The sequence below is a fragment of the Suricata suricatta genome, chromosome 11 (genome assembly GCF_006229205.1).
Source record: "Suricata suricatta isolate VVHF042 chromosome 11, meerkat_22Aug2017_6uvM2_HiC, whole genome shotgun sequence".
Lineage (NCBI taxonomy): Eukaryota > Metazoa > Chordata > Mammalia > Carnivora > Herpestidae > Suricata > Suricata suricatta.
In genome coordinates, this window is record NC_043710.1 from 71,911,574 (window position 1) to 71,932,891 (window position 21,318).

At 41.6% G+C, this 21,318-nt stretch overlaps 1 protein-coding gene across 2 annotated transcripts in view; it reads left to right on the forward strand.

The window, feature by feature from the left end:
• Positions 1–21,318, forward strand: part of FAT3 (FAT atypical cadherin 3) — a 525,182-nt gene that overhangs the window by 340,148 nt on the left and 163,716 nt on the right. For both annotated transcript variants that reach the window (XM_029914807.1, XM_029914808.1), the window contains exon 4: positions 18,693–18,730. In XM_029914807.1, coding sequence (XP_029770667.1) covers positions 18,693–18,730 — 38 coding nt within the window. The remainder of the gene's footprint in view (positions 1–18,692; positions 18,731–21,318) is intronic.

A 21,318-nucleotide genomic window follows, 5' to 3' on the forward strand; every position in this document is an offset into this window, starting at 1 on the left:
TAACTTGTACAGCTCTTGGTCACAGTATTTTTTTCTATATTACTTTGCTGTGATGATTTCAGTGACATTCATCTCTTTTTTTCTGAATGGATCATGGAAAAGATACTGCTTTAACTCCGTCCTCCAGAACCTGAGTGAAATAACACCATTCGGAGTGCAGAATAGATTTCTCTGCTGTACAGATTTTTGTAACCGCTGATACATCATGTGAGTTGTAAGTGCTGGGTGTGGGTAATTAACCTCCTGGAGAGCCTTTAATTGCCAAGATAACCCTATGCTCCTCTTAAACTCATATTAACCTTCTGGCTCTATTTCACATCTTTCCTTCCCAATAAAATAAAATGGACTCTTCTTGAAAAGGACCCATTTAGAGGCTGACCTGGCAGGTACACTTCTGAATAAGTAACCAAGAGGACATGAATGATTTGTTTCTAGTTTGCTGTCCCATGATTGAAGGCACTTTAATTGAATACTGCTGGTCCTCTGCCTGTACATCGGTTTAAGATTTTAGCTTGACCATGTACAGACTGCAAGGATTTTTGAGTCTTAAAGCATTCATCTGACGCCTCTGACTATAAGAGGGCAGTTGTCATGACCAGAATCCAAGGGATTTGCTAAAGAAACAAGACCATCAAAGAACTGTAGAAGGATTCACAAGTGCAACTTCCTCTTCGTTGGTGAAGTCTCCGTCTTAAATCTTGCCTAAATTCAGACATTGGAGTGATCATCTTTCCCCACCATAAAATACAGAATTTTTAACCCACTTATTAAAAGTCGTATACATTCCTTCATAGCCTTTTATGATTGTAACAGAGATGGAAAGCTAATTCCAGCTAATAGATAACAGAAAGTTGATAATGGATACATAAACTAAACAGTGAATTAATGTTTTAGCTTAGTGGTTATGACTTCAGCCCTGATTACCTCATTATCAGAGAAGGCAGCTGCGAAACGGGAATGAATGTACTCTTTTCTCTTACGTTATAATCACTTGTATAGATGACCTACTAGGTTTAAACCCTTTGCGGGCATGACGCTCGATTTACCGAGATGGTGAATGGAAGTAGTGGTGCGGGGGGAACAGGGATGTTAAATTCAGGCAGTCCTGAGATTATATTTTGGGACTGCTCCCAAGACTTAGTTAGACCCCTTCCCCTCGTGAGCCAAGTGGAGATAACAGTCCCTAACACTGGCTTGGTATGAAGAGTTAATAAATGGAGGGGGCAGGGCAGGGAGGGGAGAAATGCTCAGGATGCTGTCAGATAGCAATTGGTCCATAATTGTCAGTGTGCCAACTACCTTACTTCTCTCTGTATTCAGAGTATCAGGTCTAGCACCTGGGATGCAGGAGACACTCAATAAATGTCCTATGAATGAAGGATTACTTAAAGAGCTTTATTTCACCCTAAATGAGGTGATGGACAGCAGTTTAGCACATGGTCAGGTGCATGGGCTTGGAGACAGAAACAACAGAACATGCTGCGTCTTTCCATCTGCCTTACCAAGTTAACTTTGATGGGATCCCCCATTTCCTTATCTGTAAAGTGGGGGGTCAATGATCCTTACCTCATCAATGAACTACGCAGGGGGCCTGGAATGCAAGACACTGCTGAACCATTGTCCCCCCCTCTTTCTCACCCCCTTCCTTCTCCCCTTGTCCTCAACAAACACCTTGTCAATTCCCTTTCTTTTTCAGTCCTGGCCCCAGTATTTTGAATAGCTTCTAGCAGTTCAATTATTCTTAAAAGATATATCCACTTAAATAATCCTATAGTCCCGGCTTAATTATGTGTGAATCTTTATCTTGCTTGCTAAAAGAGTATTATTTGCCTCCCTTTTGATCTTGAAATGCTTCCTCTGTTCAGGGCTGGATGGTTCTGATAAAAGTCTTCCAAGGAGAACAGAGAGAGTATTTTATTTGCAAATCAAAAAAGATGACAAGACCCACTACCAGCATAAAGATGGAGGATGGGAAATTATGTTGTGTGTGTGTGTATGACTTGAAGTAGCCCAGTGAATGCAGTAAGATTTTAGAGTGCAGTCTGTATAAATAACAAAACACATTACAGAGTGATACACTAAATCTATAGGAATGTAAATTATCTAGTACCTGTCCCTTTAGCATACTCATCCATTGTCCTCTGTGAGGTACACCCCGTGTGATCATTTTTTCTTCCTGTTTGAAATTCTCATCCCTTTTTGTGGTTGTATTTTCTGAGAGAAAAAAAATCATGTGCTTTGCTAAGTTTTTATAACATTTCCTCTTGCCTTAGGATGCAAATTGATTTTTATGGTGAGTGCACATCCTTCGAGGTTTCTTCCTTTGGCAAGCTTCTGCTTTTGAAATGATGGGCATTTCTGGTGGTGAAGGATTGAAGGCTTATTTCAACCCATTAATCAGTCTGTAGTTTGATCATTTACCTATGAGAGAAATGAAAGCTTCTCTCATTAGGTCCTTCTTTCTTCCACCTTCAAGAAACGTTGCAGGAAGCACAGCTGACTTTCAAAAAAGGTGATATATCCAAGCACAAACACAGCACCTGTGGCAGACACTGGCCTCAGAGGGAAAGTTGGTTTCTTCTTGTATCAGCTTTGAGAACTTAATGAAAAGTCACTGTCTTCCTCTTGTCTGGCAAGCTTTATCCCGTGCTTATTCTGGGCCCAGGACTGGGCTAGACACAGGCTTCTGTACTGGACCGAGTGTGCTCTGCCCACTGATCTGTTTTTTTTTCTTCTACCTTTCACACTGAGGTCATTAGAATCTAACCTGCTGGTTATTCATGAGCTGCTGTCTTGGAATCAAGGGGCCGTTTTTCATTCATATCATCCAGACACTTCCCCCACATTATACTGATGCAGAAACTGAGATGAAGGACAAGACAGATCCATGACCAAGCAGTCACTTCATAGTGGCATCCAGTGTACTCCTTCCTCTCTTTATAGAACAGTATGCCCTAAACATCCTTCCGCACATTGAAACGTGGCCAATCAATCATCTGTTCCCCTTCTTGTTTTCTTTTTTTAAGTTTATTTATCTTTTTTGAGAGAGACAAAGATAGTGTGACTGGGGAAGGAAGAGGGAGAGAGAGAGAGAATCCCAAGCAGGCTCTGTGCTGCCACACAGAGCCCAATGCAGAGCTCAAACTCATGAACAGAGAGATCATGACCTGAGTTGAAACCAAGAGATGGGGGCACCTGGGTGGCTCAGTCGGTTAAGTCTCCGGCTTCGGCTCAGGTCAGATCTCACGTTCGTGGGTTCGAGCCCCGCGTTAGGCTCTTTGCTGACAGCTAGCTCAGAGCCTGGAGCCTGCTTCTGGTTCTGTGTCTCCTTTTCTCTCTGCCTCTCCCCCTCTCATGCTCTGTCTCTGTATCAAAAATAAATAAAACATTAAAAAAAAGTTAAATGAAAAAGAAACCAAGAGATGGACACTCAACTGACTGTGCCACCCAGGCGCCCCTCTCACTCTTGTTTTACACCAGATTTACGCAGGTGTTGGGTCAGCCCACCCTCAAGCATCAGCATATTATGAGCATGAGAAGAGGTTTTCTCTTCTGCTCTTCAGGTATCCATTTGCTCCTGCCTCAACTGCCCCCCAGTGCCCACTCCTCTGCTCCACACCATGCGCACCAGCTCAGAGTCCGGCAGAAAAGTAGACCAGGGCTTATGGGCTGAATTGCATGTGTTGAAAGTTGTATATTGAAGTACTAAACCCTATCACCCCAGAATGTGACTGTTTGGTCTTTAAAGAGGTAATTAATTTAAAATGAGGTTATTGTTGAGGGGGGGCCCTAAACCAGTATGATGGGTGTCCTTATAAGAAAAGGAAATTTGGACACAGGCACATTTAGAGGGAAAATCATGTGAAGACACAGGGAGAAGACAGCCATCTACACGTTGAGGAGAGAGGCCTCATAAGAGACCAGCCTGTTAGCACCTTGACCTCAGATATCTAGCTTCCAGAATTGTGAGAAAATAAATTTCTGTTGTGTAAGCCATCCAGCCAGTTGTCATTTGTTATAGCCACCCGAACACGCTCCTACAGCCCTCAGAGTCCAGTTGCTGGCCCACCCCTGCTTCTTTGTCTTCATACCGCCACCTCACAAGCCCACTTTATTTACTGAGGGACTGGGACAACTACAAACACAGTATAGGATGAAAAACCCTCCACCTAACTATGGTTATTTCCATGTTCCACACTCCGTAACTAGATCGCAAAACATCCCCAAGTGAAAATTCCTCACAGAAGGCTCCCTCATGGCATGCATTGGTTTCTACCTGCTTCCCTAACCTCACGTACCTACCTTTCTGAGTGCCTCTGTACTCCACTGTTTGCAGTGAGGGTTTCCAGCCCATTTTCCCCAGAAATCCTGTCCCTTAACTCAGGAATAAACCTATCCCTTTCGATTTTTCAAATTCAATGTCATGCTTATGTTTCAAGTAATGCCCCAAGAGGGTGTAAGCAGGCCAGTCGGGGGGCCCTTTGGCACTGCATCTCCAGCTAAATAAGGAGTACTGATGGTGGTGGTGCTGGTCCTGGTGTGGTAGTAGTGGTGCTGGGGTGGTGGTGATCATGATGGTGGTGGTCATGATGGTGAGGGTGGTGGGTGATGGTAGGCATGGTGATGGTGGTGGTAGTGGTGGAGGCAGTGCTCCTGGGCTGGCGGTGATGGTGATGATGATGGTAAAGGTAATAGTGGTGACGGTGGTGGTGGTGATGGAAGTGGTGTTGCTGATCCCGATGGTGGTGGTAGTCATGGTGATAGTGATGCTAGTGGTGGTGAAGGTGACAGCGGTGATGGTGGTGTATGTGCACATGTAGTTGTGTCAGGGAACATGTGCATATGACGTAGGAACAAGGGTTGCCATTCCAGTTCCTGAAGAACAGTCCAGGCTGATATCAGGCCTCCAGAACAATCTTTTGTGAGATCTTTCCAGCCATGTGAATTGCGTATATATCAGTTTATTTTCCCAGTTGACCAAAGAGTAAATATTGAATCAGACCCACACACATTTTTCAAAGCAAATATTACTTCTCAGAGGTAATTTGCTCAAAACGGAAATTGCAAGCTGGCCCCAGGGCTGGTAATTCAGAGGCACAGCAGGTATAAGGGTGGGGGTGGAGAGGGGAAATACTCAGATCCCACCTGCTCCTTCTGAAGAGGCTCAGCCAATGACAAAATGGAAGCAGGAGGGGCGAGTTTCATCAGAAATTCTTATATTTTTTCCAAAAATGAGAAAACAAAACAAAGGAAACCCCCCAAATCAGATGTACATGTCAAATCTCCCTGTACTAACGTTGGCACCTCCATTTTATTTAATAGTGTATAAGGCAATAAGGGAGGATTTCCTTTCCCACTGCCTCATAATTTGTAATCCTCTCACAATAGAGTAAATAATTCACATACATGGTAGAATGCAGTTTGTTTCTTATCTCTTTGCCCCACATTTTTTTTCATGATGTGCTCTCTTGAACCCAAAAAAATACAAGAAATGAGCCCAGGGCTGTGTCTGAAGAGACCCTGTGGAGGTTGGGAATGACAGCATGTGAGGACTTGGTGAGGATCTCAGCGGAGGGTCCACCTTCCCACCCTGCCTTCATCCAAACCCCGGCGAGGAAGCATTGCTTTGGCTCCTTGTATAGAGTTGCGAGGACATGATGTCTCCTTTGTCTGTCTGCCACTGGCCATTTTTTCCTTCTTAGCTTTGCTTGTCTGTGTCCCTGGTTAGCCTCCAAGTTAATAATCTGCAGTCACTTTTGTATGCTCGGAGAGTTGTCTGGAATGAGTCCTTGATTCTATAAATAGCCACCTTTAATTTATCTGGTTTTGAAAGATTGGATTTGTTTTGTTTCTCAAGTCTGAAACACTAATTAGTCTACCGACAGTAAATGAAACCTGTTCCCTTGGACCTGGGAAGGTCTTCCATCCAGAGGCTACGCCTGGAAATGGAAATAAGCCTGCTTTTTGCTCCTTGCTCCCTGGTGGTGCCGGCGGGCAGATAACTGCTCCAGGCGGGTCACAGCTTGTTGAGCTGGGCACACAGGCCGCAGGGAGCTGGGGCTCTGCTTTTGTTTTCACTTGTGAATGGTTTCTGAATGTGATGCTATGCTGCTGCTTCCTTCCCGGGCAAGCACTGATTGGGTCCTGGCAGGGGAGGAGGAGGGGGGGCCGGGGAGGGGCAGGTGAGGGAGGAGGGTGGCTGAGAACCTCTCACCCTGCAGATCTGCTGTCACACAGATGGCTTATCCCTTCTTTGCAAGGCTCTGAACAATTGTGAGGACTCCCCATGGTGAATCACACATCCCAGAAGCCAGGGCTGACTTCTCCCCCTGGTGCAGTGATGATAAATTGACCCTCTGCCCTGTACTTCCAAAGCTCCATTTCTCTCTTTTTCCCTTGTGTTGTTTTCCTGGTTTATTTTATGCAGCACACTCTCTGAGCTACAGAATGATCTGTCCAGTCTGATTTCATTTGGGCCCTTCAGAAATCATCCAAGCCCGTGGCTAATGCCAGATGTGTATGACCCAGTTGGGCATATTAAGTCTGTCTGCAGGAAAATAAAAATATAATGGCGGCAGGTTCAGAACATGAGATTCCAACTGAAGTGCCTCTATTAATAAAATGGAAAAACTACTTTGGCTTGCTTCCTGCTTGCTGCAGACAGCTTTGTTCAAGTGAGCTGTGGTTTCAGGACCTTCCAAGTGACTTGCTTCTGTGGCAAACCAGGGACTACCAACCTCATCTATTGTGTGGCAAGATTGTTTTAGTGAAATGCAGAGAGGGCTGTCAGCAGGATGCAGATTCCTGTAAGGAAGATAAGTCAGGACAGTCCTGGATGTCAGATCCAAGGAAAATAGGTCGGTGTGTTACGGCAATGCCATCAGTTCCTTTGAAAGTGAGAAAACCTATAATAAATTTGGTTATTCTGCTTTGAGGACTTAGCACTGTATGTATTTTTAGAGTTATTCAACCTGACTTAGAAATAAAACATCTCTTATAAAACAATGTCCTTTATACTATGAATGTGTATAAAGTATGGGATTTGGAGACAGACCTGACTACTCACCAGCAGTGCATCTTTCTTTATCTAGCCTCAGTTTCTTCACCTGTAAAATTGGGATGGTATTGATGATGATGATGATGATGATGATGATGATGATGATGATGATAACAGGGTGCCTGGGTGGCTCAATTGGTGAAGCGTCCAATTCTTGACTTTGGCTCAGGTCATGATCTCACAGTTCATGAGATCAAGACTCACGTCCGGCTCTGCGCGGGCAGTGCAGAGGCTACTTGGGATGGTCTCTTGCCCTCTCTCTCTTCCCCTCCCCCTGTTCATGCATGCTCTCTTTCTCTTTCTCTGTCTCTCTCTCTCAAAATAAATAAACTTAAAAATTTAAAAATAATAAACAACATCTTCCACTGCACTTGTTAAGTGTTCAATGTACATTAGCTCTTATGATTAGAAGCTTAAAATGTTTCCTTGTGATTCCTGAAGCAGTTTTCTTGTGACAATTCACACGCTGCACGATGTGATGCCTTGTATGTTGAATTTGTCTCATGGTTGTTGGGTGTACTTATGGTTCTTTAATGAGACAACATCTGTAATTGTAAACCTAGCATAGTTCCTGGTGCATAGTTTGCACTCAAAAGAGTATTAACTCCTCCCTTCGTTTTCTGAAGAGGAGCTCAAAGTTTTGTTGTCTTCTGTTTGCTGGTATCCATTTAACTGGATCATGACCAAGTATGTTGGAACAGCTCATTCTCCTAAGATAGGCTGTATGAGGAGTCAACCATGGGTCTGGCCAGGCTTTGAAGAAGGTCACTGGGTCTCTCCTGGAGTATCTGCAGTCTCCCTGGCTTTCTGAGTCAGAATCTGAGGAAAGAAGGCACCCAAGCTCAAATGGCAGAGCTGTAGCATTCCCAGGAATCCCAGGACTCAGTAAAGTCATCATCCTTGAGATTAGCATGGGACAGAGAGCCAATTTCTCCGGTTAGCTAGTTCTAGGCTCACCAGGTCTTCCCCCTAACTCCCATGCTTTCTGCAGAATTATAATCCTTTTAAGGCTTTAAATTGTGTGTAGTCATTAAGAGAGTAAGTGTGTTTAATGCTGAAACACAAATTGGGATTTTTGTTTTCCTGCTTTATTCAGACCTCAACCCCTCTGCTGTAAGGAAATAGTAAACTGGTCAAGAGTCATCAGGAGAACACAGTGACAGATATCATAATTCCAAAGTCATTGCCCTTAGATGTTTCAAGCTGTGTCCCTCTTGCAGACTGTCCTCGCCTCTCTTAGCAGGCTGCAGGATGACCTCCACAGAGAATCTGCATCATCTACCTGCCTGACCCTACCTTTGATGAAGGTCCATGGCAGGCTGGAGGACCAGGGCTGAGGAGAACTGCACTTTATAGTCCCAGCACCCAGAACCATATGCGGGACCTCACAGGCACTCTGTGAACCGTGCTTGAACGCTATCCATAACCCCAACCCAGAAAGTCCATGCCTGCCAGGTGACAGTGATCGGTACCGCCCAGAATGTTCCTCGGTGAGAGGTCTGCAGGCCTCCTCTGGAGCCAGCTGATGTGCAGGAAGGGGAAGGGCTTCACCCCACTGCATTCCAGGCCATACTGTGGCCACTTGCCAACCCCAGTGTGCTTGGAGCCTAAAAGCAGTTCCTAAATCACATTTACCTCCCTGAAATCTATCATCCTCGGTAGGTCGTAAATATATAATTCAGAAGGAAGATCATAGATTTTTCATAAGGCTCTCTGTTATAATTCCTGGCATGCCACTGTACACTTTTAAGGATGCTGGTAAATCTTAAAATTGGACGTGGGGCGAAGCTCTGTGTTAATGTATACTTTGCTGTGATGTGACTGAGGTACACCCTACTTCGAGGATACTACCTTCCAATAAAATTTTAAAAGTTCAATATTTTTAAAAATGTATGAGTACTCATTAATAACCCTCTTAAGAAGCTTTATGAAGACATTCTGAAGTGGGCAGCTAGGACCCACGGAACAAGGGGCTACTGACGGATCGAGCAGAATGTCATCTTTTCCCATAGAGCCAGGGACTTCATTTGTTCTTGTCCTGTTTTCACACTGAATGCTCCGAGAGAAACATTTGGGATCCCTTAGCTTACCAAATAAATGACAGCATTTTTTCTCTTCTTGGTGTGGGGGCAGCCTCTTTGCCATTTGAGAATACGCTGGGTGAAGTCTCACCTTTACACATTCCATTCTTACCATTCGAAGGCTTTAGATCTGTCATTAGGTGAACGAGAGGTCAGAAAGCCTGCAGGTAAATTTAAGGCCACATGACAGCCTTCCCAGGAGAGGGACAGGGCTGCAGCAGATACTCCTGTGGACACAGGGATTAGAGATGCACTCATTTGGTTTCAACCAGAGAATATGGTGGCGGGGGTATGTAGCATTTTTACAACAGGAGATGTTCTGTCTCTATCAGCAGTAGCCAGGACATGCTTACCCCACATTGAAATGAAGAATTACAAACCTCCCTGTGCAAGGCCGTGACAGACCCATGATGTGTGCTTTGATACTTGCACAAACCATTTACCCAGCTTCAAAAATGATGCTTCCAGGAGCAACTCATTTAAAAGTTCCTGTCATATCACAAGGACATCAGTATGTAAGGAAGAATGAACTCAGTGTCTAATGGTTTAGAGCACATGAGTATACAGCTCAGTGAAAGGAAGAAAATTAGGGTCTCTTTTAAAACTCTTCTTTCAGAAGTTACGTAGAGCCTACAATAGAATTTTTTAAATATAGTTATTTCTAATTATAGAATGATTAGAAACATGTAACTCTGATGTGCTAGAAGCATGTAATATATAATAAATGTACACTGTAAAACAGAGAGGCAGGGGGAGAGGGAGAGAGAGAGGCAAAACAGAAGATTTTAACACTGAATTTCCCCAGCAGTGATGATCACGTTTCGCATTTTGGATGATGAACTTTCAGAACATGTTTTGCATTTATGTATATATAAGATCATATAATACTGCATAATAGTTGTCAAAAAGATTGAAATAATATTACACATAGTATTTGTAAACTTTTTTTTTTGCACCTTCCAACTTATTATGGGTGTTTTTCTTTTTTTAACAAAATTTATTTAATTATTTTGAGAGAGAGAGAGTGAGAAGGGGATGGGTAGAGAAGGGGAGAGAGAGAGAGAAGAGAATCTCAAGTGGGCTCTGCAGTATTAGTACAGAGCCCCATGTGGGACTTGAACTCACGAACCATGAGATCATGGTCTGAACCAAAATACAGAGTCACACACTTACCCAAATGAACCACCGAGGTGCATCTCTTGTGGACATTTTTGTATATATATGTATTATTAGTTTCTTTTGTGCTTTTGTGAAACCACATTAAACAGTAGTCAGTGGTTGCTTTTTAGTGACCTTAAGAAATGGACCATCCATCACATTTTCTGGAAGAGTGCATGGATGTAGCCAGCCTCCTCCCCCATACTTCTGTAAGTTCATTTGGTGCCCACATACAAGCAGGCATTTACTTACCTCCCTCCAATTGTAGACGAACTAAAAGAACCCTGTACATGATCTAATATCATTTAGCAGATGGTTTTATATGTTTGACCAAACTCCACGCAAATATGAGCAAAAGTCCTTCCCTTGGTTGGAAATGTGATATTCTGCCTCATACCATTCACTTACAGAAGGAAAAATTATACAATGTTAGAAATTTTTACAAAAATATCTCTGAAACACATGAAAACAGACCACTTCTTATTAACCCGTGCTATTTGGAAAATTATATCAGAAACCTGATCACGAAACCTAAATATAGAACCTGAGACATCTGAACGCCTTACCACACATGTGAACTACTCTCCTTTCCCACTACCTTACAATACTTTCTCACATAAAGCAAAATGATATACTGTGAGCAACTTTCCTCAAAAGTGCCAATAAACCCCACAGAATCATAAAATTTCAGCATTAAATGGTATGTTGGGAATCATCTAATAGATGATGGACTGTTTACATCCCAAACTAAAGATCTGGGCAAACATTTGCCAAATGTGGGCATGGAAGCAGCGTTCACATTTGGCATAGCTGTCTGCCTTCTCTGCTGGTGACAAACTGTGGTGTAAAAAGAGGGAAAATATCCAAACCAAACTGTAGCTGAGGCTTGACATGTCTTTGAGAGGGCACATATGCCTTCCCACGTTGAAAAGCAAACCCTTATCAGATGTGCATACAGACCTAGTAGAGAGAAGGGTGGCCTGCTTACACATGCCACATCAGTTCCAGCTTGGAGTTGATCCATAACAGGGACTCTGGAAAAACTCTAGTGTGCATGCCAAGAGTAAGTCATCTCTACTTAGAGAGGATCCACGTTCAGACAACCTTGAAATATGGTTGCTGGTAAGAAAAGGCAGGAAAAATAATAGGATTCAGTGAAATATCCCATTCCTAGGACAAATATGTAAATAAATATGTAATTAATGAATATGCATCTGTTGTGAGACCATCGATTAAAAGGTCCTTAATGACTATTTTTGTTTTCCCACTGACACTTAGGTTATAGTTATTAGACTCACAGTATGTACTGGCTGAATTGGATTGAAAAAAATGTTCTTGCCCCTTCGCTTTGTTGTGGTGAGATAGAGGAGGAGAAAATGAATCTCAACTCAATTACAGTGAGTTCTTATCCAGGAGGAACTTCAGTTGTTATATAAGGTCTGTGTCTGGCCATTTCCGGCAGTCTAATATGTATCATTAGACATCTGACAAGTGGCAAGACTAGTCCAGAAACTGTACAAGGATGTACCATATGTATGGCTGCCAGTTGGGAGGACACATGTATCTTGCTCATTTGTCTATACAGGTCAACTTCATTATGTCGCCCACACTAGCATCCCTTGGCCCCAGAAGGACAGAAGGCATTAGACTCTGGTTGCTTCATAAGTGATATTATCTGGAGATGCCTACCTTTCCAAAGGCCAGACATAGCATACGAGGTTGACATCAGCGCTCTGACCTGTTTGCATGTGACACTGAACACTGTTTATGTCACACAGGCGCCCAGGCAAAAGGTCTAAGAGCAGATAAGGAAGGCAAGCCAGTGAAAAGTGCAGCTGTGGGCAGTAATAGGTAGACCCAGAGATGTACTCATAGGATCAGGAGTAAAAGGCGAATCTTTGAGAAGCGTGCTGCCCTTGACCGCCACAACTGAGGTTCGAAGCAAGAGTTCAAAACCACAAAGAATTATAAGCAGAGGAAAAGCATTGTTCCTACTGCTTTTCTGTTCGCTCCTTGATTGTCATACATTTCAATGGCATCCAGATGTTCCATTATTTTAGCTACCAACTTGGGAAATTACGTTGTAGTTACTTTCAAAGTTGTCAGAACACTAAACTCAACAATGACAGTTTATAACCCATTTTCTCTAAAGTGCTTAATTTTTTTTCTTGTAACCCTGATGGCTGGCATTTAAATAAAGAAAGTCAGAATTCTGAAATTCATTTAGTTTCTGTATATGCAAAGTTATTCTTTGTGCTCATCCACATGCATATTGGCTCTTGCATATACGTATCGGGTATATCTTACTTTAACTCTTCCTCCATTTGGGTCTAGATTCGTTAAAAGTAGGAAATTTGCTTCATGCTTTAACTTTGAATAGTTAAGCTCTTTAATTTTAGACTAAAGTATTTAAATTCTTTTGGCATTCAAATGTATGCAATTTTTTCAGAGAATTAAAGGCTAGTTAAAAAGCAGTATTATTAATTTTGAAAATGCATATTCCCCATTTGAATAAAAAACATAATGGTATGTATATCATATTTTATAACTGACTTATTTAAGATTTCTCAGAAAACTCCCATTTGTAATTTCCAGTTGCAAGGGGCTGAAGTTCTTCAGTTTAATGCCTACAGCATTCTTATGGTAATTTTGAAATTGGGAGACTTGGCCACATTCATAAATAGTAACTGTAGAAAATCGGCCATTTTCAAATCAAACAAAAGCATAGAGAACCTTGCAGATACTTTTGAAAAGAGGAGACTATTTCTAACAAGTCTAGTTACACTGTCTAGTCCTAAAGCAGATGAATGGGAGAGTTCTTATAAGAGTATTGCTGTTACTTTTTTGTATAGACCACTTGTATTATCTGTCTGTACCGTACTTAGCACCCTGTTGAACTCAATAAATATGCAGTGGTGATAATATTATTGCTCAGAATTCATTTAGCACTTTCACATCTTTTAACTGTCACAATGTTCTGCCTACTAGGTGCAGGGAATTTTAATGTAATGCTCATTCTGAGGCTTAAAGCTTGGAAGTGTAATGACCCATGTGAGATAATCCTCCATTCCAGCAGGACAGTTTTGGAGCAAAGCCATTGGGTTGTCCAAGAATTCATTAAAAAGCAGAGAAATCTTACTTCCCACACTACAATTCAGGGGCTCAGTGTACTGGCTTTCCCAATCTCTTCTTTCCACACCATCCACATTGTAATTCCTCAACAGACATAGAAAAAGAGAAATTGAGAAAATTTGGGTGTATCTTTGACAGTTAAAGAGCTCTGACCAACTTCAATCAAGTTGTGCCCATGATAGAGGTTGAAACAGAAATCAAGAGGAATTGGAATGAGTTTGGTTTTTTTTTAATGTTTATTTGTTTATTTTGAGAGAGAGAGTCTGCACACATGTGAACAAGGAAGGGACAAAGAGTGAGGGAGAGAAAGAATCCCAAGCAGGCTCTGCACTGTCAGCACAGAGCCCAACACAAGACCCAATTCCACAAACCATGAGCCAAAATCAAGAGTCAGACACTTAACATACTGAACCACCCAGGTGTCCCCCAGAATGAGTTTATTTTTCATCAGGACAACCAAGTTTGCCTAATTCAACTTTTATTAGACTTTTGAATATTTGACAGTTTCCACATATTTTGTCCTATTGCATTTCCTTTTGGCTTAATAGAAACTATCCACAGATAGTTTTGATACCAATAATGTCCTTGATAACTGACACAATACTTGGTATCTAATAGGCACCCTGGAACTCTTTAGTTGAATGAATGAATGAATGAATGAATGAATGAATCATCCATACAGGGAAATTACCAACTGTTCTAGAAACCCTGGTCTTGGTTATTTTATTGCTTCTTTAGAAGGAGAAAACTTTTGGGATTTCCTGACAAAATCCTTAACTTTTCTTGTATCTCATTTGAGGCCCATAGGACAACTAGCTGACTTTTAAGAAATCGATCAATAAATGCAATAAAATACTCTGAGAATATCTAAATTAATAATAAGTCTATGTAAATTATCATTTGTGAAAATACACAAATATTTGGTGTGATATTTGTTTAACAGCCCATGGTCAACGCAGTAACTAAGTAACTATGGATACATTTGTGTGCATATATATTCACACACACATGAGTACTTGCAACACATAAAACATAGTAATGACACTCAAGGTTACCTGAAAGCAGTTGGAGACACCAGAATAGCTCATGAAGCCATAATTAACTGTAGGGCAATATATAATAAAACTATATGCCCACTTGTGAGAAACAACATGTATGTCCAAAAATAGTTAAGGGCTGGACTTCATGGAAGACAAGAGACTTGACCCAGGCTTTAGATAAGAGGAAGAGCATGTAAAAGAAGAGAGCATGCATGATTCAAGTGCAGACCTAGAGAGGGGTGCACATGGCACCCTTGGCCAACTGTGATAAGAGCAGCCTGACTGCCAAGGGAAGTAGGATCTGGAGAGGAGTGGAGGGGGGAGACTGAGATTGTAGTCTTGTCTAGAAACATGAAGTACAGACAAATGAAAGGTTTTGAGTGTTGACATGATGCGAGTCTCCTATACAAAGATCATTTATCTGGTAAATGGGGTCTTTGGAAGAACATAGACTGGGATCAGGCCAGCCAGTTGGGAGGCAGATGCAGATGGAGGGGAACTACAGGTGAGAGTGTATACAGGTGATACCACCCAGTCACAGGAGCGGGTATCCATAAGATAAGAGACAAGGGAACATGAGCAAAGCTTGGGAACTGAATGGGAGACTTAGGGGAGGAACAAGGGTAGTTATTTCCCACAGGTGTCCAAAGCTGGTACTCAGTAGTGGACCTGTAGAGATATAAGTGTGGTTGTCTTCATCTGGTTTCTTCTCCCTTTAGATGAAGGGATATGCCATCATGCCAGCTGCTACCTGCTTGTTTAGCTACTTCTCCTTCACCATCAGAATATGATCTCAGGGTTGATCTACTCTTGTGTTGTGTAAGAAAGAAGACTTCCATAAGCATTTTCTGAAAAGAAATATAGAAAGATAATTGCCTTCTTTTTTATTGCAAATTTACATGTATTTTAGCTTTACTCAATTCCATAATGTTGTGACCATTCTGGCAACCACAGTGTTTCTAGCATAGATGAGTTTGACTTAGGGTCCATGTGTCTTAATTTTCTTCTTCACAGCATGTGCACTTGGGACTTGACCCCGAGGTGTAGACAACTCCCTCACCACAGCCACTTCATCTGATGAACCCATCATTCCAACTGAGTCACAGTCCTGTAGAGATGGAATCTAGAAAGAGATTCATTGAGGGAAGGGAAGGAAATTTCCCTTTTATAACTGTAGGAGTGGCCTAATGTTCTAACAGAGAAGAGAAGCCAATGGTACATTTGCATAGCTGGAAGAAGCCCTTTGCTATCAGTTGGAAAGAGCTTGAAGTTCATGCTGACCGTGGTCTGACTCATGATTCCTGCCATATATTTGCTGAATGACCAAAAGCAAATTCATATTCTATGATAGTTTCTGTATCCTTGACTGTAAAGTAGGGGATAATAACAGCCACCTCATCAGCTTTTAAGTGCTGTGTGAAAAGTATATGCAGACAGAATAGCAGAATGCCTTACATGTAGGAATGTATCAACTATTATTAGTTTCCTTCTTCTTTAAGGCAAAATTCCTGCCTGTGTCATTGTTCCTTATACCTAGCACAGTCCTAGCATAGTCAGTAAGCAGTTTTGCTCCACGGATGCAAAAGGAGAAGGGCATTTTGAGGACTAGAAAGAGCAGAAGTATCCGTAATCAAATACACCTATTTGCCTTCCAACAAGGAGACCTAATTTCAACACTTCAGCTAACTTGCATCCCTATAATTGTGGGTGTATGCATCTCGCTTCTAAAGGTGAGCCGTCTTATACCATCTCACAATTCTGTCAGGAGGCTCGTGATGACTCACCCTCCAACAGATCAGGGGGCTAATTATGTTATTAGAATGTCAGAATTATCTGTAATGGCTCTGTCATCCACCTAACAAGAGAACTAAGTTGATACTGCTATGTTCCAAATGACTAAAAAATGTGAATGATGTATGAGATGATGATGAACATATATGGAAGATTTTTTTCAAAATGTTTTATAACAGACCATTTTTTTCTTTTATCACTGTGCTTCCACTATTCCATTGTTCTGCATGTAAAATTGGGTTTAGTTCACTTCTACAATGAATCTTTCAGTGCCTAGGATAGACGGGTTCTGTGCTCTGTATGATAGGGACAGAAAGTGAGTAAGACTTGGCCCACTGGGACCCTCTTGTGCAGAAGAGGAGCCCTTTCTCAGGAGTTGCCAACCATGATATTCATCCAAAGATTTCTACTCACATTATAATGAAGGGGGTAAACTAAGCAGTGCAAAAATGGATTTAGCCTGATAGTCATGGTGGATTATAAAAATGGCCACAAATGTTTTGCAGTTATCAAGAGGTGGAGACTTGGCTTGGTGGCTTGCTGAGACCACAAGCATCAAGCAGAAGTGATGTGAAGTTTCTGAGCCTAGCCCCAAGAGACTTTGCTTCTGTTTTTAGTGTGCTTGTGTATGGTGAGACCTTGCACTATTTTCATGACGTGATCACACCTTGAGGCAAGATGGACCTTCTATTCAAACTTTGGTTTGAATGCCGACTCGTGATGCCACACATGCACCGAGATGGTATGAAAGGAGACAGCCAGATGAACTCCCAAACTGGTTCAAAAATGCCTTGAGAAATTAGGGAAAGCAGACTGGTTTGGGGTTATACAGTGGTTAGGGCTGGGGTGAGGTCTTCTGCTCTGGAGCTGGGCAGACAGGATTTGAACTTCTCACCAGCACCAAAGGCATGCCAGCATGGAGCCTGATACAGGGCTTAAACCCACAAGCTGTGCAATCATGACATGAGCTAAAATCAGGATGTGGGATGCTTAACCAACTGAGCCACCCAGGTGTCCCTGAAATTATCTTTTTTTTAATTTATTTTTTTATTCATATGTGTACCCTCTACACTGAGTAATGGCTGGAATCAAGTCTATATTATTCTCCACTGAATCTTAACAGCCTCTGGATTAGTGCTTGACATGTAGTAGATGCTCATTAAATACTTGGGTCTGAATGAACTTCATAAGAGGTCATTACTTTCTCTGTATCCAGTCTTGATCCTCAGGGTCATATTATAGAACAGTTGCATGGCAGGTGATTCTAATACTCTTAAGTTGAAATATTCTGCTGTGCAACTCTTGTAAGCTGATACCTCATAGGAATGATTGAGAAGTATTAGCTTTTGGTTCTTCTCTATGCTTTGAGCTATATCCTTACGTCAAATCAGATTGCTGGAATACCATATCCCTGGATCTGGTTACACCGGCTTCCCATGGAATTATGTTTACAGCATTATGTTCTTGGTTTTTATAGTTGTTCTACTACACAGCCATGTCCACCTGTCACTGAATATTTTGTAAATTGCCCTCCAAGTTATTTACTACTTCCTAGAAAAGACCCGTGCAGCAGAATCTCAGAGGTTAGAGTTGCAGCTAGAGGGCTTCTCCTCTATTACATGAGGAAGTTGGCCATCTATTATAATGTTTATTTTATTTTTTGAGAGAGGGCAAGCATGAGCAGGGGAGAGACAAAGAGAGGGAGACATAGGATCCAAAGTGGGCTCTGCACTGTAAGATGCAAGGCTCGAACTCACAAGCTGTGAGATCATGACCTGAGCCAAAATCAGGAGTTGTCTGCTTAACCGACTGACCACACAGGTATCCCTGGCCATCTGTTATAAAACTCACTGCTATGCTAAGTAGTAGTAGCTTCCCTGAACCTAGATGTCTTCATATTATCATCCCTACCATGCTCACACCCAGCTCTTGTCATTGTACTTTTCATTATATATACATATACATATTATATAATTAAGTATATAATGTATATTGTGTGTGTGTGTATATATAATAAATCGATGTTATATATACACACATATATAATAAATGGATGCTTAGTCTGGAGACATAGTGGCAAAAAGTCCAAGGAAGACTTTCCTTTCCTTTGCACTTCCCCTATCTAAGGGAAGGCTGATGCCTGGGGAAAAATTGACAGCAATGCTGTTAGGTGATTCCATCAGGGATAGAAGTATGTCCATCCTTATGTCTCCCGTAGCACATTTTTAGTGGTCAGTGTTTGTTACATTACTCTCCCTTGAGGTTTTTTCTGTACTATAAGGGCTTAATTAATGTCATTTAGGGCCAGAATGTATAGAATGTAGGGATCTAGAATTTAAAATACATCCATGTTCCAGAGATATCTCAGAGGCTATCTTCTGAGTAGAAGTTTATTTTCTTTTTTTAATGTTTTTTCTTTTACTTGCTTTTGAGGGAGAGAGAGAGAGAGAGAGAGAGAGAGAGCGAGCATGGTGGGGGGTGGGGAGGGGGTGCCAGAGAGAGAGGAGGACAGAAAATCCTAAGCGGGCTCTGCCCTGTCAGCACAGCCCTAGCTGGTGCTCAAACTCGCGAACTGCGAGATCATGACCTGAGCAAAGTAGGACGCGTAACCAACTGAACCACACAGGTATTCCCCCCACCTTTGTTTTTAATGTTTTTTAACAGAATATAATTTTCATCTGTATCCGCTCACAACTTAACAGAGTGTCTGACTTTTAGGTCCCTAAAAACTTCTGGAGTCATTATCTATTGACCTTCAGGAGCACTTTAGTATCTCTGAAATTATGGGATTGGTTCTTTTCTTGATACCCGGAAAATGACATAAGAACTCACGGCAAATGTAGTTGTTTTAACCTGTGATTTAAAATGTGTTAAAATGGGGCATCTAGGTGGCTCAGTCAGGTAAGCGTCCAACTGCAACTCAGGTCATGATCTCATGATTTGTGGGTTCAAGCCCCACGTCGAGCTCTCTGCTGAGGGCTCAGAGCCTGGAGCCTGCTTTGAATTTTGTGTCTCTCTCTTTTCTCTGCCCCTCCCGTTTGCACTCTCTCTCTCTGTCTCTCAAAAGTAAATAAGTCTTAAAAAAATTTAAATGTGTTAAAATGCAATCCAGTTGATCTTTCTTTAGGAAACTGATGAGTACTCATACAGTGAGCTATCGAGATAGTTTCCATATAATGAATTTATTGGCCTGCTTCTTCTTTCTATATAGTGGGAGATATGTTTTCATTTGAGATGTTGGACTGTGAAGTATTTGTGGAGGACTTGCAGTTTGGCAGGGGTGCAGCCTGGGGTGGGGAGAACAGAAGGGTTCCCTGACACCTTGAGAATCGGCAGCACATCCCCAGCTCTGCTCCTGTGCCCTGTTTTCTTCAGCCCCATTTCTAGATTCCACACCCCAGCTTCTCCACCTTAACTCTTCTCTACACTACTAGCAACTTGAAGTGTCTTGATAGCCATCTAACTTTCCTTTATTCTTTCAAAAAAATTTAACCAAAATGAATTATTATTAAACTATACTGGGGCTTCACATTTGAAATCTGCTAAATAACCTCCCTCTGCTGAAATCGGCTGAAACCTCTCTCTTTCTTGAGAGAGAGAAAGACAGTATGTGCAGATGCGTGTGGGGGAAAAGCGGAGGGAGAGAAAAGTCTTGACCAAGCTCCATGCTCAGCGCAGAGCCCTATGGGAGGCTCAATCGAGTAAACCTGAGATCATGACCTTAGCTGAAATCAAGAGTCAGATGCTCAACTCACTGAGACACCCAGATGCCCCCAAATCAGTTTTTTAAGGCAAATACTACTTAATTTCAACATTTGTTATTCTCTTAGGATTTCTGTGTGAGAGTCCAGGATTCTCCATGCCAAGACATTGCTTAGTAACAAAACAGTGTGTATGTTGCAACATGGGCTAATTGGGCTAATGCAGAAAATATGTTATTGTAAATGAAATAGCATGTTCAAGTATCTTATCAGGTACTGATGACAGAAAAATGGGAAGCAAAAGGCTAAGTCTCTTTGGAGGGGACGAAAATATTCAAAATTAGATTCTAGTGATTACACAACTCTAAATAAACTAAAAACCATTTAGCTGCATTGTTGAAACAGGTGAATTCAATGGCATATAAATTCTCTCTCAATAAAGCTGAATTTTTAAAAAGCTATATTCTGGTAAAGGAATAAAATAATGCTTTAATTTATATTTACTTGTAATGCCATCAGTGATCCCAGTAAACCTTCAGTTGAAACAACTAGTAATTGTAACATTAGATGTATAAACATCAACTGCCTAAGGAATTTTCTTAAAGTTGTGTCTTGTCTTTGGCTGTGGCTGCATCTTATGACACAAATGCTGCATCCTTGATGTTCATGCCAAAGACAAGTGTTTACGGAGATCCATTGTGATAGGAGCCGCTCCTGGTATAAAATGTAAAACATAATTGCATCAGTTGGCCTATTTCCCTATTTAAAAAAAATTTAGTAGCTTAAAATAAGAAGCAACTTATTTGGCTCACAATGTTTTGTTTTTGGTTTTGTATTTTTTTGTCTTTTTCTGACGCTCACCAACTGAGCCACCCAGGGACCCCCTGGCAGTTTTATTTTTAAGGTTAACAATGGGAAACAAGAAACATCCCTATCAAATATTCTCAGATATTGAAAAATTAATTTTCCACCAATTAAAAGCAAAATCTACATATCTCCTAAACAGCATCCATTTTACGACCCTCATTTATTATCCAAATGTGACATAAAACATTAAGAAATAGAAAACAAAAAACACTGATTAGAATATCCCATGTTTCTCGGGGCGCCTGAGTGGCTTAGACAGTTGAGCATCAGACTCTTTTTTTATTTTTTTTAATGTTTAGTTATTTTTGAGAGAGACATAGACAGAGCATGAGTAGGGAGGGTCAGAGAGAGAGCCCAGGAGACACAGAATCTGAAACAGGCTTCAGGCTCTGAGCTGTCAGCACAGAGCCAGATGCAGGACTCAAACTTAGGAACAGCGAGATCATGACCTAGGCTGAAGTCAGATGCTTAACTGACTGAGCAACCCAGGC